Source organism: Puma concolor, chromosome D4 (assembly GCF_028749965.1).
Source record: "Puma concolor isolate L17-30 chromosome D4, mPumCon1.1.hap2, whole genome shotgun sequence".
Lineage (NCBI taxonomy): Eukaryota > Metazoa > Chordata > Mammalia > Carnivora > Felidae > Puma > Puma concolor.
In genome coordinates this window covers 11608120-11630190 of record NC_141679.1, presented here as the reverse complement: position 1 = coordinate 11630190, position 22071 = coordinate 11608120, and the positions used below count along the sequence as shown (strand labels likewise).

Genomic DNA, 22071 nt, shown 5'->3' with positions numbered 1-22071 from the left:
ATCCCAAAAGGTGCCCTCCTCAATACCCATCACCCACCCACCCCTCCCTCCCACCCCCCATCAACCCTCAGTTTATTCTCAGTTTTTAAGAGTCTCTTATGCTTTGGCTGTCTTCCACTCTAACCTCTTTTTTTCCTTCCCCTCCCCCATGGGTTCCTGTTAAGTTTCTCAGGATCCACCTAAGAGTGAAAACATATGGTATCTGTCTTTCTCTGTATGGCTTATTTCACTTAGCATAACACTCTCCAGTTCCATCCACGTTGCTACAAAGGGCCATATTTCATTCTTTCTCATTGCCACGTAGTACTCCATTGTGTATATAAACCACAATTTCTTTATCCATTCATCAGTTGATGGACATTTAGGCTCTTTCCATCATTTGGCTATTATTGAAAGTGCTGCTGTAAACATTGGGGTACAAGTGCCCCTATGCATCAGCCCTCCTGTATCCCTTGGGTCAATTCCTAGCAGTGCTATTGCTGGGTCTTAGGGTAGATCTATTTTTAATTTTTGAGGAACCTCCACACTGTTTTCCAGAGCGGATGCCCTCTTTTTCTAACACAACGCAGACATTACTCTGAGTACTGCACTCCTTCCCATCGAATCTCAAATCTTCATACAATCTTCCAGGCGTTACCATCATTACATAGAACCTACTTAACGTCTCCCTATAAAAATAAACGCAACCCACGTGGCACAAGGGAAAGTGACAATCCTTGGTGCTGCGTCTGGGCCTGTTAAAGACCCAACGCGTGCATGTACCCATTCACTGGTAGGAAAGTCTTCAATGTGGAGAGGTCACCAGGAAGGTTCTTTAGCACGGAAATCCTCACAAAGAGAAATGTTCTTACCTGGGTAGGAACACACTTTCCACCACGTAAAAGTCTTGCATGAGAACATCTCTATCCGGCTTGGAAGTGAGATTACCCACGGTGTATCCTATCCCCAGCTGAATAGCACCTTTGATAGCAGATGATGCAGTCTGCAAAGAAAACAAGGGTCTCAGGGTCAGCCTCAATAGTCAGGGCCTTGTTCAAAGTCACAAGCAGCAGAAACAGGAAAAGGGGGTTAGATTTTCTTTCTTGTTCCTCAACTGTGTGGAAGCTGGGTTTGGAAACAGGACCGGTTCCTTCTTCTGACGGTGAGCCTATTAAGGACCCTTCTTGATATGAAATTATTCTTGTGGTAGTATTTCCTACAAATATTTCTAAGGTCAAATTACAGTCCCAAATCTCCACCTTTCTGTTAGTAAGAGCTTAGAAATTTGGTAGGATGCTTTCAACACATGGTATTCTAATTTGTACCAAAAAAGAAATGGTATAGTCACATTTTTTAAAAATCTGAAGTTCTATAACACACCTATGGATCAGGAAGTGTATTTGCTTATCTAGTTTGAGAGAGAGAGAGAGCGCGTGAGAGAGCGTGCGCATGCACGCAAGTGGGGGAGAGGGGCAGAAGAAGATAGAGAGAATCCCAAGCAGGCTCTAGGCTCAGCATAGAGCTGGATGCGGGGCTTGATCCCTTGACCCTGGGATCATGGTCTAAGCCAAAACCAAGAGTTGGATGCTCAACCCACTGAGCCACGCAGGTGGCCCCCTCAAGAGGAGTACTTTATCTTCACGAGAAATGAGACAGCAAAAAGTAATTTGAATCTTCGGATAAAATTTAATTTGGAAATTGCTTACTAGTTTTGCCATGAATCCACAATCACAATTTCCTACACTGACCTGTGTAGGAATAATGTATATGCATTATTGGGGAATAATGTATATACATATATGTGTACACATACATACACATACGTGTGTGTGTGTGTGTGTGTGTGTCATTTTAGCCAATAAAATAGGAGAAATAGCAAAGTAACTCAATTTAGGAAAATTAGAAGGCATGCTCTTTTTTTTTTAATCTTTTAAATGTTTGTTTATTTTTGGGAGAGAGAGGGAGAGGGGCAGAATGAGAGGGAGACACAGAATCCGAAGCAGGCTCCAGGCTCTGAGCTGTCAGCACCGAGCCCAATGCGGGGCTCGAACTCACGGACCGCGAGATCACGACCTGAGCTGAAGTTGGGCACTTAACAGCCAGCCAGCCAGGCGCCCCAGAAGGCATGCTTCTCAATGTTTGTGCAAGTGTGGCCATTTCAGGTGAAGTCACCAAGTGATTACTGGGGACCTAGCCCTGTGCTTGCAGTGGTTTGTCTGGGGTTCAACCTCAGGTGACTGTGGATCACAGCACTTTGGCTAGAGGACACCAGTGTTGGGGGTGGGGTGGAAAGGATATACGACCTAGCTTGGTTCTGTATGTCCTTTGCTTGTGATCACAGAACGGCATCCAAATAGGTTTAAAGCGTCTGCGAGCTGTGTGCATACAGCCAGTTTTGAAGCCTTTAAGAAGGGATTATCTCCACGATTCAGGAAATCTGAGGATCAAGGATCAAACCAGAGGCCAGGATCGATCCGAGCTGCTCAGTCACTTCCACTCTACAACTCTACGAACCCTTCCCCGCGGAGTCATCATTTGGTGGCTTGTTCACCCCACTGCAAATATGATATCCCCCCTAGTCTGAGCACAACTCCCTGCCCTCCTTCCTAGAGGAGGCAGAGAGTGGCTCGGTGTTTTTCTTCTTCCACACGCCTCTTCAAGATTCCAGGGCAGCAAGATGGCGAAAGACTGGGACTCAAGCCCCCAGGGCAACTAGGCTTCAAAAACAAAAAAGTTTGCTATTTTCATTCTCGCTCCCCGAGTTCTGCAATGCCACCAACTGGCATCAGTGACCTTTTGTACCAAGAGCTCTGACTTCGGAAGACTGAAATGGATTTTCTTCACTTTAACCTCACATACAAATTCAAAAGGCATTTCTATCCATCACTCAGAGCAGTATGGCCCAAGATATGACATCAGCACTCTCCAGAGGACCCGACACCCCGACGTGTTCTGTTCCAGAACTATCAACAGAGTCCTGTGCTCTCAAAGCGCTCGTCCATCCCCACCCCTGACTGCTACCCGGAACTCTCGGTATTTCTGCTTAATTCAGTCCTCTAGTCCTTCTGGGGCCGGGACACCTGTCATACAGATGAGGGAGTATAACCAATGGTTTCTTGACCACCCTCTCCTCGAACCCCAACTACAGAAGGTGGTCAAAGCAGCAGAAGTCTATACCTGGTGTTTTCAAATTTTAGGAAGCATGAGAATCATGGAGATACTTAAAAAAGATGAAGGCAAAACCACAGAGACAGGAAAAGCAGCAACGGTTGCCAGGGTTTGGGAGAAGACAGGGGGAACACAGAGGGTTTTCGGGGCAGGGAAAACACCTTTTATGATACTGTAATGATGGCTACATGCCGTGACACAGGTATCTAAGCCCACAGAACACACATAACGAGCGAGCCATGATGTCAACTATGGACTCCACGTGATAAGGTAGGTTCATCCATTGTAACAAACCCAACCCTGTGGGGGAGGATGTTGATAGTGGGAGGCAGAGAGCATGTGGGAAATCGCTGAACCTTCTCAATGCTTCTGTTAACCTACAACTACTCTAAAAAAAAACAGTCTTAAAAAACAGTCAACGGGCATGGCCAACCCAAGCCAAAATCAAGAGCAGACTGATGGGTTGCATCTCCAGACTTTCTGATTCTGAAGGTCTGGGGTGAGGCTCAAGAATTCGCTCTTGTTCTAAGGAACATTGGACAAATCTTTCTCCGATGGCATGAGAGTAAATTTTGAATCCTCAAAGGAATAAGATTCAGGAAAGGGCTCTGTTGACGTCTGTTTAGTTAAACCAAAAAACACACTTGTGATGCTATTACCTTCCTTTCTGCCTCCTTAAAATTCAAGTGCTCTGATGGGAGACATAACAGAAATGGTAACAAAAGTTCGTATTTTTTCGATCAACACTTCGCGCCTGGTACTTGACGCACAAGGATAATAATCGTAATGACAATCTGTCGTAATCGTAGCGCAGACATACGGAGCATTCACTGAGTGGCAGGCACTCTTCTGAGTGCTTTTATCCTTACACAGCTAGTGACGAGGTGCAAGTGGAACTCACACGTGGGGAGTCCAAGTTATAAGCAACTACACCGTCACCTATCAGGTCAAAATCCCTGATTTTGCCCTTTTTACAGGTGGGGATTTAAGGCGCAGCGAGGTTAAGTGACTTGTCCCACTCCCATCGCTAGCATATGGCACTCTGGCTGCAAAGCCCACGATGCTTCCACATCTGTTTTTTCATCCCCCATCCCCACTCCCAAAATGAGCCTGGGATGCAAGTCTGAAGTTCCCTCTTAAGCTAGCTGTTTGACTTCAGCAGAGGAAGGAGTTCTGTGGAAGCCATTCCTTTTAATAAGCCAGGGCTGAAATATTTTATTTGCTTCTAATCACACCCAACCATGAGTCAACCTAAGAAAAGCTGTAAACCGCTTGGTAAACCAGTATAAATACGGGTCAATGTCACTTGTTAATGTCACCACCAGCAACGGTGGTGGGGGGTGTGTGTGGTATTTTGCTGCCAAGGGAAGGATGAAGTCTTGAGGTTTCCTTCTCCCCACCTCCACATAACATCCGATGCTTTGGCACCCATGCATTTGTAGAGAATTAAAAAGCATCTTGCCCACTTCCTGGGAATGTCTGTGTTCACTGGGCATGTGGTTTCTTGAGTCACCAGCAGTAAAGGCGCCACCCAGTACCTCAAGTTCTCCCAGCGGGCAGCAGTCACGGCAAGCGGATGGGCCGTGCTGTCGTATTTTCTAACACGGCCACGCGTAAGATGTGCTTTAAAACTGTAGAACTGAAATGCTACCTGGAGTGTCTCTGGTTAGCAGATTAGTAAACCATGATGGTGACAAAGAACCCGTGTATAGGGCTAGTGGTTCCTCTTGGACGACCAGCACATTCCTTCCCTGCAAACTGCGCGCCATAAGCCCTTCTTCGGTCCTTCGGGATTCCAGCCAACAGACCGGCGACCCAGAAACAAGTCCGTGGCTCCACACACACTCAGCCTCTCCAGTGTTCTCTGTAGGACTTGGCTGATGCTCTCACAGCGCTAGGACATGACCATTTTCCCTTCGAGCTCCACCAGGGACCTTTGACTCCTTTAGAACATGTAGCTCTAGATTTCGGAACACAGGGAAACAGAACCTATTTTTAATTCAGGACTTTGCATGGGCTAAGTGGAGGCAACACGTTGCCTGGATACCAGAACAACCTCTAAAGCTTTGCATAGTCAGAAAAAAGAACCACGGAAGACCGCGAAAGCAAACCACTGACACTTCCATAGCTCCTCTTTCCTAACCCACCCTTGCGCAGGGCTGACGAGAATCCTAAGGGGAAAACGAACGTCAGCTCTGGGTTTGTGTGATAAGTTCGAGTTTTCAAAGTGCTATCTTTTAATGTTTGATCCTCAGGATTGTTTTGCAGGTAGGGAGGGCTTATAAAGCCCATTTGACAGCTAAAGACAGCGTGGGTCTGGGAAATTAACCGGATCTAAGTCCCTTGGCTAGGGTGTGGGAGAGCCAGGAATGATGCTCTGGTCTCTGAAGGCGCCTGGTTCAGCACTCCACCATCTTCCACTATCTTACGAGCCTGAATTTTTCTGCTGGAGATGATCTGATCTGACTGAAGCCGGAAAGTCCTCCCATGATGAGATAATCATGGTGGTAGGTAACAATCTGACAACATCTATGGAAACCCACCATCAGGGAAGCAATGATCCTGACGACAGTAAGATTTAACTGACGTGACACTGGTTACGGGAGACTGCTTCCTCCAGCACATTGTCTATGAAACCGGATCACTTAACGTGCCATCTGGTATCAGTGGCTTGAAAAGGAAGTATGAGAACATTTCATGTCAACGGCACTTTCTCCTCCAAGGTGTTCCGATGAACTAATTACGGGATTAGAGCCAATATAGATGATGCCAGAGTGATTTTTGTCAAAAGTACAGATCTCATCATGTCACCACCTTGTGCAAAACCCTCTAATGGGTTCCTGGTGTCCTCACTATAGGATTAAGTCCAAACCCTTTAGCTTGACAGAGAACCCTGTCTTACAGTATTACTCCTTCCTGACCTCCATGGACTCCTGCATCTTGATATAAAAAGAGATTCTCACACTCCCAAACAGACAGACAGACACACACACACACACACACACACACACACACACACACACACACACAATGCTTTGAGCAAGCTGACCTTACAGGTCCACGAAGCCCTAAAACTCTAAATGACATTTGCTGGTCGGGCGCATTCTTCCCAAGGAAGGGGTCCAACGTGTTCTCTTTTTTCAGAATGTGTTTTTCCAAAACCACACAGAGATCTAGAGAGTCTAATTCTAAATTTTTTTTTAATGTTTGTTTTGAGAGGTAGAGTACGAGCAAGGGAGGGGCAGACACAGACGGAGACACAGAATCCGTCTGAAAAGGGGCTCGAACTCACAAACCTCACAATCATGACCCAAGCCGCAGTCGGATGCTTAATCGACTGAGCCACCCAGGCCCCTAGAGAGTCCAATTCTAAATTAGAGATGTTCACTGCCAAGGGGCCTTAGACTGGGCCATGAAAAAACAGCTCAGCGACACCTCTTCACAGCGAGAGGTGGGAATCCTTGTCCGACAGGGAGAACCCCTACCTCCAGGTCCGTGTTCCCCTCATCTCTGAACCTATACTCAAGAACAGAGGCACAGGCTTCTTTGCCCCAGTGGTAGAATTAAAGGGAAAGAAAGTAGGAAATATTGCATGAAACGAGCTGTAGGAGTGCAGAAATGGGATGGTTTATGGGTGGGCAACCTAAAGCCTTCTGAACGGGAGAGGGGGGCACTCTCATCTTCCACTTGTTCAAACCAATGCTCCAGTCCCTCTGTGTGTTAGGTTTCTACTGCTGCTGTAGCAAATTACCACAAATGAGTGTGCTCAACACAAACTCATCATCATACAGTTCCGTAGGTCACAAGTCCTAAAATCAAGGTGCTGGTAGGGTTGTGTTCCTTCTGGAAGCTCAGGGGAAAATCCGTTGCCTTGCCTTTCTGACCCTCTCGAAGCCGCCCACAGTCATTGACTTGGGGCCTCTTCGTCTTCAGAGACGGCAGCATCTTCAACTCTCTTTCTCTCTCTGACCTCAGCTCTTGTCACATTGCCTTCGTGGACTCTGAACCTCCTGCCTCCTTGTCATAAGGCCCTGCCAGGAAAGTACAGGAGGATCTTTCCATCTCAAGATCTTTAACCAAATCCCATCTGGGAAGTCCTTTTTCCACGTAAGCTAACGAATGCACACAGTGTAGGGATTGGGACATAGCCAACTGTGAGGGCGCCATGATTCTGCAGATCATACTCCAGTTCAGGGCTGATTTCCAGCATTTTCTCTGGGGTTGCCCCAGGTAAAGAGAAGAGCTCCCCTTGAATGCCATTCAGTCAGATGCTGTTCATTCATTTAACAGAGGTCTGAGAACTTTCTGTGAGCCAGGCACCGGTGCTGGGGAAAGAAGCACAATGTTCTTGCTCTCATGGGAGCTTCTGGTCTGGTGGGGGAGACAGACATTAGGCAAAGACTCACACACATAATGACAAGAGCAGTCAGGGATATAAACAAGAGGGTGATGTCACTGAGGCCAACAGGGTGGAGGTCAATTTGGAAAGGTGGAGTTAGGAGAGGCATCCCTGAGGAACGGTACACATGCAGAGACTTGAAAGGTAAGAAGGGCCAGTCAGCAGGTCCTGTCGACAAGGGCTGGCTGGGGGCCCCCCACATGCCAGGTGCTCTTCTACAAATGGGGATACAGAAGTGGCCTGGCCAGGGTCCTGGCCCTTAAGGAACTCTGAGAGTCCCACTAGGAGGTCAAGGGAACAGATTTCCAGGCAGCAGTTCAGGGACCCGAAAGCAAACCATGGCAAATACACAGCAGTGGGCCCCATGGAAAGTGTGAGAACTAGAGGCTGGAAAGACCCTGGCCTCAGATCTGGGCCTTACAGGCCATGATAAGGGTTTTGTGTGTGTGTGTGTGTGTGTGTGTGTGTGTGTGTGTGTGTGTTGACAAGGAACAGCTTTCTAATTTTAAAAGGATCGCTATGGCTGCTGGGTAGATGGAAAGGAGTTAGGGGGCTGCTGTAGTGGCTCAATGAGATGTGGACGGCTTAAGGAGGGTGATAGACACGATGGACAGGAGAGATGAATGGGAGAGATATTTTGGAAGGAGCTAAGACTTGCCATGAGCTAGTAATGAGGGTGAGCAAAGTCCTGAAACATCCGGGTGGTTCTCTGGAGCAAGTGAGAGGACGGAGTTTGCTCGGCTGAGGTGGGAAGACTGAGGAGAACATATTTTGGGGCGGAAGATCAAATGTTCCATTTGAGATGCCAATGAGACACCCAGTCAGAGATGTTAAGATGTAAGTGAGGAGCTCAGAAGAGAGGTTTGGGCTGAAAATTTGAATAAGTGTTTTCCACATATAAATGGCATTGGGGGTTGACAGAGGAGTATTCTAGAAGGACCTGGAGCTTGGTGAAACATTTAGGGAGAAGACAGAAAGGAGAACCATTCGCAGTGACATAGGAGTGATGGCAGGAGTAGGAAGAAAATAAGAAAACATGGCTTTCAAGAAACCAGAGAAGAGAATTTGAAGAAAGAAGTGACCTGAGTCTCAACCAAGTGATCCTTTTATTTGGTAATATGAATACAACTTGGTGGGATCTCGAAAGCTATGGGTTAAATTCTCTAATCTTTTCTCTCGTTATCATTGATTCATAAGTCCAACTCTGCATCTAGAATATTTGACAAAATTAAGTTTATTTATTTGAGAGAGACAGAGAGAGCGTGTGCACATGCACACAAAGGAAGGGCAGAGAGAGGAAGAGAGAGAATCCCAAGCAGGCTCCATGCTTTCAGCACAGAACCCGACATGAGGCTTGACCCCATGAACTGTGAGATCATGACTGGAAAAGAAATCAGGAGTCAGACACTCAACCAACTGAACCACCCAGGTGTCCCTAAACCATATTTTTAAAATGTGTTTTTCGGCAACCGACGGAATAGGAAAAGATATTTGAAAATGATAAATCAGATAAAGAGCTAGTATCCAAAATCTATAAAGACCTTACCAAACTCAACACCTGAAAAACAAATGATCCAGTGAAGAAATGGGCAGAAAACATGAATAGTCACTTTTTCAAAGAAGACATCCAGATGGCCAAAGACACATGAACAGATGCTCAACATGACTCATCATCAGGGAAATACAAATCAAAGCCACAGCGAGATACCACCTCACAAGGGTCAGAGTGGCTAAAATGAACAAATCAGGAGACTATCATGCTGGTGAAGATGTGGAGAAATGGGAACCCTCCTGCATTGCTGATGGGAATGCAAACTGGGGCAGCTGCTCTGGAAAACAGTGTGGAGGTTCCTCAAAAAATTAAAAACAGAACTACCCTACGACCCAGCAAAAGCACTACTAGGAATTTACCCAAGGGATACAGGAGTGCTGATGCACAGGGGCTCTTGTACCCCAAGGTTTACAGCAGCACTTTCAACAATAGCCAAATTATGGAAAGAGTCTAAATGTCCATCGACTGATGAATGGACACATAAGATGTGGTTTATATACAAAGGAATTACTACTTGGCAATGAGAAAGAATAATATCTGGCCATGTACAGCAATGTGGATGGAACTGGAAGGTATTATGCTGAGTGACCTAAGTCAGTCAGAGAAGGACAGATATCACATATTTTCACTCATATGTGGAACTTGAGAAACTTAACAGAAGACCATGAGGGAAGGGAAAGGGAAAGGGAAAAAATAGTTACAAACAGAGAGGGAGGGAGGCAAAACACAAAAGACTCTTAAATACAGAGAACAAACAGGGTGGATGGGGGGGGGGGCGTGAGGGAGAGGGGAAAGTGGGTGATGGGCATTGAGGAGGGCACTTGTTGGGATGAGCACTGGGTATCGTATGTAAGTCAGTGTGACAATAAATTATATTAAAAAAATAAAAATAAAATGCGCTTTTAACTTAGAAAAATATTACGTTAAAAAGGCAGGATGCAAGTTACATACAATCAAGTTTGAAAAAGATAACCTCACAACTGTAGATATACACATCCACAAAGGAAAAAAGGACAGGAAGGAAATACTATATATCAAACTGTAGGATTACCTCTGGGTGGTTGAATGATAGGTGATTTCTACTTCCAACTCATGTACTTCGTGAATTTTCTAAGTTTTTTGTTATATGTGGGAAAAGAAAAGTCTTTCAATCAAGGAACTGCTACCATGTTTACAAATACCTTTTGAGGCATGAATTGAAATATATGCACACACACACACACACACACACACACACACACACACACACACACACACGTACGTTGGAATTTCTCATTTTTTAATTTCATTTTCTTTTAGTCCAAGCCCTAATGCTAAAACCCCACATAACTGCTACACTCTTAGGAAACATAATCATTACCAACCTTGTTTTTGTCTCCCATGGTTTCTCTAAATTTATTCTAGGGTTACATCTTCCCCTGCCCAAGGTTAGATCTATGACCCTTCTGGCACTTACCAGAAGCAAAGGTCCCTCTGTTCGTCAGATAACCAAAAAAGGTCTCATGTCAGTATTTGGTCTAGTCCACTTAGTAATAAAAACCTTAAATATACTTTCTGTAGCCATCTCTCTTCCCCCAGCTGGTCTGGCACAAGCTGGCTGCCAGCGGTGGGAAGGGTTGGGGGGGGCTTCTCTTTCCTTTAAAAAAAAAATTTTTTTTTAACATTTATTCATTTTTGAGAAGGAGACAGGGCTCAAGTCGGGGAGGGGCAGAGAGAAAGGGAGACAAAGCATCGGAAGCAGGCTCCAGGCTCCGAGCTGTCAGCACAGAGCCCGATGTGGGCTCGAACCCACAGACCGCGAGATCATGACCTGAGCCGGAGCCGGACGTTCAACCAATTGAGGCACCCGGGCGCCCCATGGGGGGCTTCTCTTTTCTGACTGATTGTTGGAGGGGGCAGGAAGGTCTTGCTTGAAGAGCTGGAGGACATCCCAGGTACTTAAAAGGCTTGCTAGGTATCTCTCTCTCTTTCTCTGTGGCGTGCTTGCCTAGGATCTGCAGTTACGCCCTCCCATGGTGCTTATGTCCTCAACTTTAGCGGGGAGAGCACACCTCCTCTGGCTGATAGTTCCCCCAGGTCCTCACTCAACCAGGCTCAGAGATGACCACACATCAGCTTTATCACTGGCTCAGTGCCCTCAACTGGTTACATATCATTTATCCTGAAACTCCTCGTACACTCCCTAAGGGCCTTCTCTTTGCTTGGCCACCATCAGAGCTGACCCTACGATTCTCTCGTTCTTCTAATTTCCCAGGAAGTACTACAGTCGATCGTATCCCCCAGGCTCCAGGGAACACATACGATACTCTTCAGTGGTCTCACCAAAGCCCCCTGCCCTGGGCTACAGATGATGGGCAGATCCTCACCTGACACTCCGCGTTTTGAGAGTTACTCACAACCACAACTCTCTCCAAATTCCTTTTCCGTCTCCGCATCTCAAAGTGGACCAGCTAAGCTCTTTAATAGAGCGGGGTGATCACTCAACAGGTCTTAGACAACCTCCCTCCTCAAGTTCTTCGTGGCGGGATGGCATGTGACCTTGGACTGTGATTAAAAGGCCACCATCCCTTCAGCTTCTCCTGGCCTCGACTGAACCACGGGTCCTGCTGACAACATGGGTTTTGGTCATGGGTGCATCAACTGATTGCTCACTGTGTCCCATTAGACCCCACCACCTGACTGTCGGATTCATCCTTCTGAGGCTTTATAACAACAACAGCAAACACTACCCACCTCCCAGCATTAAAAACCTTCACTGTTTTGTTTTTTCTGGACTACTTATAGAAATGCATCTAAATTTCTTGATGGGCTTGCAGGACTTTCCACAATCTAATTCCTGTTCATTCTAACTATGCTAATAATAATTTAAAAATCCCCCATCGCTAACATCTGTAAAAAATGCATCCCTGAAATTTAGTGTCTTAGTGCAACACAACTTTATTTCTTAATCAGGAAGAATCCACTGTGGGTGTCCCTGATCGGTGTTCCGCTTTCCCCTGCTGGGCGGTGTCCTGTATCACTGTGGCTCTGACATCCCCTAGGGTCTCAATGTCCTACAAACCCAGCGGGCTGACTGGAGAATCAGGAATGGTGAAGGAACACCCACTTCCTACCGCCGTTGCCACGAGTCCCAGAGCAGACTGCGTACCCCAGGTCTGCTCCCCAATCCTTCCGCACCCTACTCTGTGTCCTGGCACACTCCCCGAGCGGCTACATTCGAGGGCTTCCCAGCCTTGTCTTCCAGTTGGATTTGGCCAATGGGACACATCCACAGAAGAATATGGGATGTTTGTAAATGATGTTTACTCCCTTCTTTCCTTCCTATGGTGGGGTGTGGGGAGGGAGTGGGAGGTTGGACTTAGACTGCTATGTCCTGAAAGTTATAGTTCCTTTCTTGTGAGCCTCCCCAGAGAACTCCTATTTGGGGTTCTAGAAACTGTACCCTTCTCTAACCACTCAGGCCTAAGGCGGACAACGAGGTAAGTTCTGGCCTCGAGATACCATGCTGTCCCTTGTAGTCTCCCTGTACTCTTCCCCCACACTTTTGCCAACAGTGCCTTCCCTAAATGCTCTTCGAATTACCGATCTGAATGTATTGTCATCCAGTCACCGTCCAGACCCTCCAGGTAAAGACCCACTTAGAGTCCATCAGCAAGGATCAATCACACGGCCTCACCAAGATACGAGGAAGTCTGGCTAGGGAAGAGGGACCGCAAGTTCGGGGGGACAGCTTGCTGTCCTGGCCACACTAGAGATCCGAGTGCCTCTCCACAAACCTAGGTGGGTCTCCATGCCTTCAATGTTGACTTTCTCCATTCTCCATTTGGCTTCCCACCTACGCTCCTAGGCCCGCTTCTAACACCATTCTCCCCACCCAGTCCCTGTTCATACAACAGCCAGACCCGTTGGTTCCCTTATCCCAGTAAGTGTGGCTTCATAAATGACTTTTGGGGTATTCTGTTACTTTCATGGTTGGCAACTACTTTTCTGATAAAATTTCTGCAGCCATCTACATTTTCAAAAAGAAGAATGCTGGAGATACTGAGTAAGAATAATTATATCCTCCGCTGTGCCTGTACAGACCTTCTAGGTCGTGAAACTGGCTCATAACAAGGTCGTTTTGACATACTGGGCACTAAGCGACCTTGGAAGAAGCCCCAGACAGATTTGCTTTATATTTAACTTTCTCTTATTACTAAGCAGCCTTTTAACAAAAATCCCTGTGTATCCACTTATCTGAAGGAAGATTTGATTCTCTAAACATGCGAGAAAAGGCAGAACAAAGAAAAGGTGTTTCATGATTTCTTTTCGATGATCTCTATCTTATTTATATTCCTGGCAGTGAAATATTCTCTCATTGGAATGGAATAGCATATTAAGCAAACACTTCTCACGAATAGAAAAATACTGTACTCTTAAGGTATTCAGCAGTGGTAAATTATACGCACTTAACTGCCCTTAAAAGAGATATGCCGGGGCGCCTGGGTGGCGCAGTCGGTTAAGCGTCCGACTTCAGCCAGGTCACGATCTCGCGGTCTGGGAGTTCGAGCCCCGTGTCAGGCTCTGGGCTGATGGCTCGGAGCCTGGAGCCTGTTTCCGATTCTGTGTCTCCCTCTCTCTCTGCCCCTCCCCCGTTCATGCTCTGTCTCTCTCTGTCCCAAAAATAAATAAACGTTGAAAAAAAAAATTAAAAAAAAAAAAAAAAAGAGATATGCCATCAACTGCAGATGAGATTTTTGATTTAGGATAGGACAGCATTATGAATGTTGCCAGAGTAATCCTTTCAAAATATTAGTGTATGCTGAGACATGCATCATAAACGTGGCACGGTATAATATCCTTAACACTGGACACACCAGGGAACAAAGTCTGTATATTCAAATAAAAATAAATAGAAATATTATTTGATAAAAACTACAAATTTAGATTCAAAAAATAAAAACAAAAAAGGATTAATTTTTCACCTCCTGAGAATCAACCAAAATCAAGTTTCACCTAGTCTTATAGTATTATATTTCCTGTAAGGGAGTTGTTGATTTTTTTTTCAAGTTTATTTATTTATTTTGAGAGAGAGAGAAAGGAAAGAGTGTGTGGGGGAGGGGCAAAGAGAGAGGAAGAGAGAGAATCCCAAGCAGGCTCCACGCTGCCAGCGGGAAGCCCAACACAGGACTTGAACCCACGGACCGTGAGATCGTAATTTGAGTCAAAATCGAAAGTCGGATGTTCAACCAACGGAGCCACCCAGGCGCCCTAGGAATTGTTGATTTTAAAGGGAAATTATTTCGCTGGCGCTAAGCACTGTTTGGGGAGGAACAACACAATACTAATGACAGATGTTGCTAACTGTCTGCATTATCTATCTGTCCCTCTTATTTAGCAGTTGTTCTCAATGAGGGCTGATTTCATGCTCCAAGGGACACCTGTCAGTGTCTGGAGACAGTTTTGGTTGTCATACTTAGGAGGTGCCACTGACATCAACTGGGCAGGCCAGGGATGCCGCTAACACCCCCACACCACACAGCACAGCCCCCTCGACAAAGACTTACCCAGCTCCTAATGTCAAGAGTGCCAATGTCAAGAGACCCTATTATACAGTAAGAGAAACTTTAATTGGGTATTTTGCCTGGTTTCTCTCGCAACTAGGTGTAGTCAGGTCTCACTAGGAAATTAGTAGTCTCACTAATTTCCGACTAGTGAGAGGAAATGATGTGGCCAGCTCGCAGGTCACACTTTTTTTTGTTTTTTTTTTAATGTTTATTTTTGAGAGAGAGAGAGACAGAGCGTGAGCAGGGGAGAGGCAGAGAGAGAGGGAGACACAGAATCCGAAGCAGGCTCCAGGCTCCGAGCTGTCAGCACAGAGCCCGACGCGGGGCTTGAACTCGTCAACTGCAAGATCATGACCTGAGCTGAAGTCGGACGCTCAACCGACTGAGCCACCCAGGCACCCCTCCCAGGTCACAGTGTTAACAGGGAGAGCGTCCTCTTCAGAGGAGATGACTAGAGATGAAGCAGCCCCTCCTTGATCGTATCTGGAAGCCGCACAATGAGAACGACAGCAAAACAAGATGGAAACTCGGGTCCCTGATGACTCTGCAGAGGAAGTAAGTTACCCCTGAACTGTTATACGTGAGACAAATAAACTTCCACTTTGCGTGAGCCATGGTCATTCTGTTCTTGCTTTTATACGTAACTGAACCCGTATTCCGAGGGCTTGTAACCTGTGAAATGAGGTGCGAATGTTCTTTACCTGAACAGTGATGCAGGCTCAAAAACATCTCAGACTGAAAGAGAAATAAATGTCTAGGGGCACCTGGGTGGCTCAGTCAGTTGAGCATCTGACTTCGGCTCAGGTCATGATCCCACGGTTCATGGGTTCAAGCCCCGCATCGGGCTCTGTGCTGACAGCTCGGAGCCTGGAGCCTGCTTCGGATTCTGTGTCTCCCTCTCTCTCTGCTCCTCCCCTGCTCACATGCTGTCTCTCTCTCAAAAATAAATAAAGATTAAAAAAAAATTTTTTTTTTGAAAGAGAAAAGTCTACACAGAGAGCAATGATTAATTAAAAAAAAAAAAAAAACTAACTCAGGCTCACTGAGTACAAGTCAAGTAACTCTTAACTATAGAAAGTAAAGCAGGGAGGGGCGCCTGGGTGGCGCAGTCGGTTAAGCGTCCGACTTCAGCCAGGTCACGATCTCGCGGTCCGTGAGTTCGAGCCCCGCGTCAGGCTCTGGGCTGATGGCTCAGAGCCTGGAGCCTGTTTCCCATTCTGTGTCTCCCTCTCTCTCTGCCCCTCCCCCGTTCATGCTCTGTCTCTCTCTATCCCAAAAATAAATAAACGTTGAAAAAAAAAAATTTTTAAAAATAAAAAAAAAATAAAAGAAAGTAAAGCAGGGAGCCCGTAACCCTGAGGACAAGTGGCCACCGCGGCCAAATACCTGGCTCAGGTCACTGGGATGGCTCTGCCCGGGTCCCGCGGCAGGAGTTTGCACAGCTATGAACTCCCCCTCAAGGGAAATGCTAAGTCCGTGGGCGGCTTCTCTACATGTAGTCAAAGGTGGCCTCAGCCAGGGAGCACCTGCTGGAGGCGCTCAGAGCCCAGGCCCAGGAGGACAGAGGGAAGGAGCCCAAAGGACCACTCGGCTCCTCCCGCCATTCCCTGCCTACCACCTGTCATCTATAGCTTGGTAATAAATAGCTTTAATGCATTTCTCAAAAAAATAGGAAGTAAAACAGGAATGTGCCCTTCTCGATCTTGCTCCTCGGGGTTAACTATCGTTACTTCTTTTGTGTGTGTCCTAGACTTTTTTCTCTACACAATGAAAATACATGCGTGTGTGTGTGTGTGTGTGTGTTAAAGAATAAAAATGCGGGGCGCCTGGGTGGCGCAGTCGGTTAAGCGTCCAACTTCAGCCAGGTCACGATCTCGCGGTCCGTGAGTTCGAGCCCCGCGTCGGGCTCTGGGCTGATGGCTCGGAGCCTGGAGCCTGTTTCCGATTCTGTGTCTCCCTCTCTCTCTGCCCCTCCCCCGTTCATGCTCTGTCTCTCTCTGTCCCAAAAATAAATAAAAAACGTTGAAAAAAAAAATTAAAAAAAAAAAAAAAAAAAAAGAATAAAAATGGATCTTACTATCCGTGATCTACCGCAGTTGGCTGTTTTCATACAATATCCTTCCATGTCTGTCTGTACAGATTTTTTTAAAAACTTTTTTTAATGTTTATTTACTTTTGACAGAGACACACACACAGCATGAGTGGGGAAGGGGCAGAGAGAGAGGGAAACAGAATCCGAAGCAGTCTCCAGGCCCTGAGTTGTCCGCACAGAGCCCGACGCGGGCTCGAACTTGTGAACTGTGAGATCATGACCCGAACAGAAGACAGAGGCTTTACCGACGGAGCCACCCAGGCGCCCCAGATTCTTTTCTTTTTAATTTTTTAATGTTTTATTTTTAATTTTTTTTAACGTTTTATTTATTTTTGAGACAGAGAGAGACACAGCATGAACGGGGGAGGGGCAGAGAGAGAGGGAGACACAGAATCGGAAGCAGGCTCCAGGCTCTGAGCCGTCAGCCCAGAGCCCGACGCGGGGCTCGAACTCACGGACCACAAGATCGTGACCTGAGCTGAAGTCGGACGCTTAACCGACTGAGCCACCCAGGCGCCCCAATGTTTTATTTTTAATTTTGAGAGACAGAGAGTGGACACCCAAGACAGTGGGGGAGGGACAGAGAGAAGGAGACAGAGAATCTGGAGCGGGCTCTGCACTGACAGCACACAGCCTGACGCGGGGCTTGAACCCACGAACTGTGAGATCACGGCCTGAGCTAAAATCGGACGCTTAACTGACTGAGCCACCCAGGCTTCCCCAGAATCTCACTGTCTCTAATGGTTATAGAGAGTTTGGTGGTTCGCGTGTAACACAACTGTTTGAACCGTTTTCCTTTGAAAGCAATTAGGATTCTTGTTCTCTCTTTCTAAGAGCAAATAATGCTGCAATGAATACTCCTGCTTGTATATTCACGCCCATTTCTTTCTTGTGTATTTCTGCAGCATAGAGTCTCAGAAGAAGAACCGCTCGATGGAAAGACATGCACATTTATACTTTTGGTGGGGTGCTGCCAGAAAGCTTTCCAAACGAGATTTCATCGGTTTATATTCTCACCAACAGAGCAGAAGAATGTGCTTATCATTGAACCCTCACCAACAGAGCTACCACTGACACTGCTCACTTCTGCTCATCTTGCCGGTTTAGTGCCCGTTTTCCTGATCATCGACTAGGGAGACCCTTTTTGCATCTTCACTCTATTATCTGCCTCTAAATGAGTAATTTTCATTTCTTGGGGCACCTGGGTGGCTGAGCGAGGCGTCCGACTTCGGCTCAGGTCATGATCTCACAGTCTGTGAGTTCGAGCCCCGCGTTGGGCTCTGTGCTGACGGCTCAGAGCCTGGAGCCTGCTTCCGATTCTGTGTCTCCCTCTCTCTCTGCCCCTCCCCTGCTCATGCTCTCTCTCTGTCTCAAAAATAAATAAAAACATTAAAAAAAATTTAAAAAAAGACAAAGTAGTATCTTAGAAGAATTTATACTTCTAGTCTTTTTTTTTTTTTTTTTTTTTTTGCAAATAGCGATATAGTGCTCTGTAATTGGCCCACCGAGACAGGGGGCTCTTTTGGGGGAACACGTAACAGCAGCCTGGGGGGAGGGAGAGGCAGAGAAACATACCCGGGCAGAGATACAGAGGAACTGTCAAGATGCTACGTGTCCTTTTAGAGTCTTACGCTGTATCGTTAGAAGGGGCCTTGCAGGTGGCCTTCTCTGTGCTGAGAAGTCATCAGGTATGTGGAGCTGGAACTGTCTCACATGATGGTGCCTTTCCTGCCACACCTCTGCTTCTTTCCTTCCTTCCGGAGGGGGGAGGTAATGCAGCATACGAAGACCACGTCACCATTCTGTTGGCTCCTGGCACTTCCCGGGTGCTTACTGAGATCTGGGTGCTGTGCTAAGTGCACGGGAGGCATTTTCTCCTTGGTGTACATTATCCCCACAACACTACGAGGAAGGTAAAATTGTTGCTCGTGGTTTATTTACAATGACACCGGCTCAGAAAGACAGAGAAGCTTACTCAAGGCCACAAAGCGAGGAGGTGACGAAGCTGGCCCTGGAAGGCAGATTGGCTAACCCCCAGTCTGTGTTCGCGACCATCACATGCGACATCAGGACCGGACACAGAAATAGAGATGCCAGCTGAGCCAGCTGGTTTAGCACAGGCCCAGCTCAATTCTATGGCAAGTCTAACTACCACGGTACGAACTTGGCGGTGTGGGTCTGTTTCCAGGCCATAACCAAGCCAGGTTCCATCCTTTTTATTTGTGTTCTCCACCGACCAGCAGATGCGTGGTTTGCCCAGAGGCATGGAGGTGGGTCAGAGCCACGCCTCATCCCTAGAGAGCCCCCAGGAGACATTTTCACAGCACTCTGCCAGGTAAGGCACATGGAAACACGGGCACTGGTTTGAAGGGCAGTCCAGGCGGGGCCAAAGTGGAAAGGTTTCAGTGCAATGTCGGCATTTTGGGATCTTTCGGGAAAAAACGAGCATCTAGGCTCATCTCCTGGCTTTACATAAGACAGCGACCAGACAGGCAACCAAGCCCTCCCCGCCCAAGTCTTCAGCAACCGCACTCTCCCCACCATCGTTGCTGGCCTTACATCATCCCCACCTACTCAGAGAACACTAACCCTTAGCCCCGCCCCAGGTCTCCTGCCCCCCCAAAGCTCTTGCTGCATAAGACGGATGGATGGACGAAGAGACACACAGACACACATACAGAACTGCTGTTACCATTTCAGGGATTAGGAGAGGAGAGTTACAACTCCCTCAAGGAGGCAAAGACCTTGAGGGCAACTTACTATACCTCTGCAAACCCCTGCAGCAAATAAGATTTTGTTCTTTGATTACCAACGCCAAGACACCTCCTCCAACCTTTCCCCTTCGTTCCACCAAGCGACCTCTTCAGTATTCAAGAGATGTATGTACGCAGCTCAGGAAGAGAAATAGCCCAGTGCCCGGCGCTCTCATAGAGTCAGTGGGTCCGCTGGTTACTCCTCGGTAGTTAATTAATTCAAGACGTATATTCTTGGACTTCAGGAAACAGGAGGGCTTGCTGGCTACCCATTTACCCAAACAAGGAGAACAAAGCCAGAAATGAAACTTTTTCCTGGGGCGGGGATCCCTGGATTCATTTTTTTCCCGTTTGCGCCTAGATTTGAATGCATCACTTTATATATATATATATATATATTTTAAACATTTATTTATTTTTGAGACAGAGAGAGACAGAGCACAAACAGGGGAGGGTCAGAGAGAGAGGGAGACACAGAATCCGAAACAGGCTCCAGGCTCTGAGCTGTCAGCACAGAGCCCGATGCGGGGCTCCAACTCACAGACCGCGAGATCATGACCTGAGCCGAAGTCGGCCGCTCAACCGACTGAGCCACCCAGGTGCCCCTTAACTTTCTTAATAACTAAGTTTTTTGCTCTGTAAAGAAAGACAGGTAAAATGGGGACAACGATCAACGATAAAGAAGCAGGCCTAAGAAGAAAGAAAACTAGCTTTGCTTTTCCTTTCAAATTTCTCTCACTTTGATTTTCCTTCTTGGTTTCATTTTCAGGATGAACTGTCTGAGTGGGCCAGAGGGAATTTTATAAGGATACATATCTCATATATATCCTACAACAGATGATCCCATCATCTATACAGAACATACACCCTCTATAGGGACCGAAGATTTAAAACAAGAAAGGGGATGGATTTGATTGCTAAATGTGACAGAATCATACAGGAAACAAACCAAAACTACACTGTTTTTTTACAGGGTGACAACGAAAAGCTTCATTTGCTAGTGATGTGATGTTTTCCAGTCTTGAACCACTTTTCTCTGTGCAGGCCCTCAATACTTCCTAGAGGCTACACTGAGCAGGTAGAGGACCCAAGGGGTGAGGGATGTTGATAAAGGGATTTTAAAAAATGGCCTCTCTTTAAATGTCTACGATCAGGCTGTCTTCTCTGAATGAATGCAAAGTGAAGCTATCTCTCCATTCACAATTAAATTATGGGAAATGAGGGGCGCCTCGGTGGCTCAGTCAGCTGAGCGACCAACTTCGGCTCAGGTCGTGATCTCACGGTTCGTGGGTTCGAGCCCCGCGTCGGGCTCTGTACTGACAGCTCGGAGCCTGGAGCTGCTTCAGATTCTGTGTTTCCCTCTCTCTCTGCCCCTCCCCTACTCATGCTCGGTCTCTGTCTCAGAAATAAATAAACATTAAAAAAAATTATGGGAAATGATAATGGTAATTATTTATTGTATCATTACTGCCTGCTCAGTAGCTCTGCCTGTATTTCTGGAAAGCCATAGAAAAACAATGCCAAGAGAGGTATAAACAAAAAGATCTGAAATGTTCAGTATTTATCCGAAGGGGTTATAAATTTGGAATGTAGGTGTTTGCTTCATACCAAAAGATTGTTTTTCTTTTAAATCTTTATTTGAGAGAGAGAGAACGTACGAGCAAGGGAGACTCCCAAGCAGGCCCTGCACAGTGCAAAGGCTGATGTGGGGCTCGATCTCATGAATCATGAGATCATGACCTGAGCCAAAATCAAGAGTCAGATGCTCAACCGATTGAGTCACCCAGGCCCCCCACAAAAGATTGTTTTTTAGGAGAGAAAGCCTCGAATATAATGATTTCTTTGGTGAGATATGTTTATATAATATTGCCATAAGTTTTGCAGTAACTGTTGTACATTATGTGCCAGGTCAAGTTAACGTAACTTTTCTGCCGTAAATCTATTACCTCCATTTTACAGAAAAATAAACTGAAGTTCAGAAAGATTATACACCCCATACACTAAAAGTGTACAGACTGATATATCAGAGGCTAGGTATGTATTTTGCAAGAATCTCTATAATCATGCTACAGCACTGACATTAGGGAATCATTTTAAATACTAAGCTCACTTCCAAGTTTGGATTAAGCATTCATTGCCCACGTAAACTCAATGTTTCAAGATCTAGGAGTACACTGTATTCAAGATGTGATTTTGTCTCTGCACACTCTCTCAGAACTACCCTAGATTTTAGTTTCTAAAATCCCCTATCTTAGAACCCTATTTAAAAAACAACAACCAGGGCACCTGGGGGGCCAGTCGGTTAAGTGTCCAATTATGGCTCAGGTCATGATCTCACGGTTTGTGGGTTCGAGCCCCGTGTCAGGCTCTGCGCTGACAGCTCGTAGCCTGGATCCCGCTTTGGATTCTGTCTCTCTCTCTCTCTCTCTCTGCTCCTCCCCCGCTCACGCTATGCGTCTCTCAAAAATAAGTAAATGTTAAAAAATATAAAGAAAATAAAAGAAAAACAACAAAAACCCCAGCCATGTTAGGTGCTGGGGACTCTGCCATCTGCCCGCAGCTCCCCCATTCCACATCTGATG

At 46.4% G+C, this 22071-nt stretch overlaps 1 protein-coding gene across 1 annotated transcript in view; it reads right to left on the bottom strand.

Annotated features, from left to right (window-relative positions):
* PIP5K1B (phosphatidylinositol-4-phosphate 5-kinase type 1 beta) overlaps window positions 1-22071 on the bottom strand; it is a 293079-nt gene that overhangs the window by 115957 nt on the left and 155051 nt on the right. The window contains exon 3 of the mRNA XM_086684735.1: window positions 852-982. Within this exon, the coding sequence (XP_086540861.1) occupies window positions 852-982 (131 nt within the window). The remainder of the gene's footprint in view (window positions 1-851; window positions 983-22071) is intronic.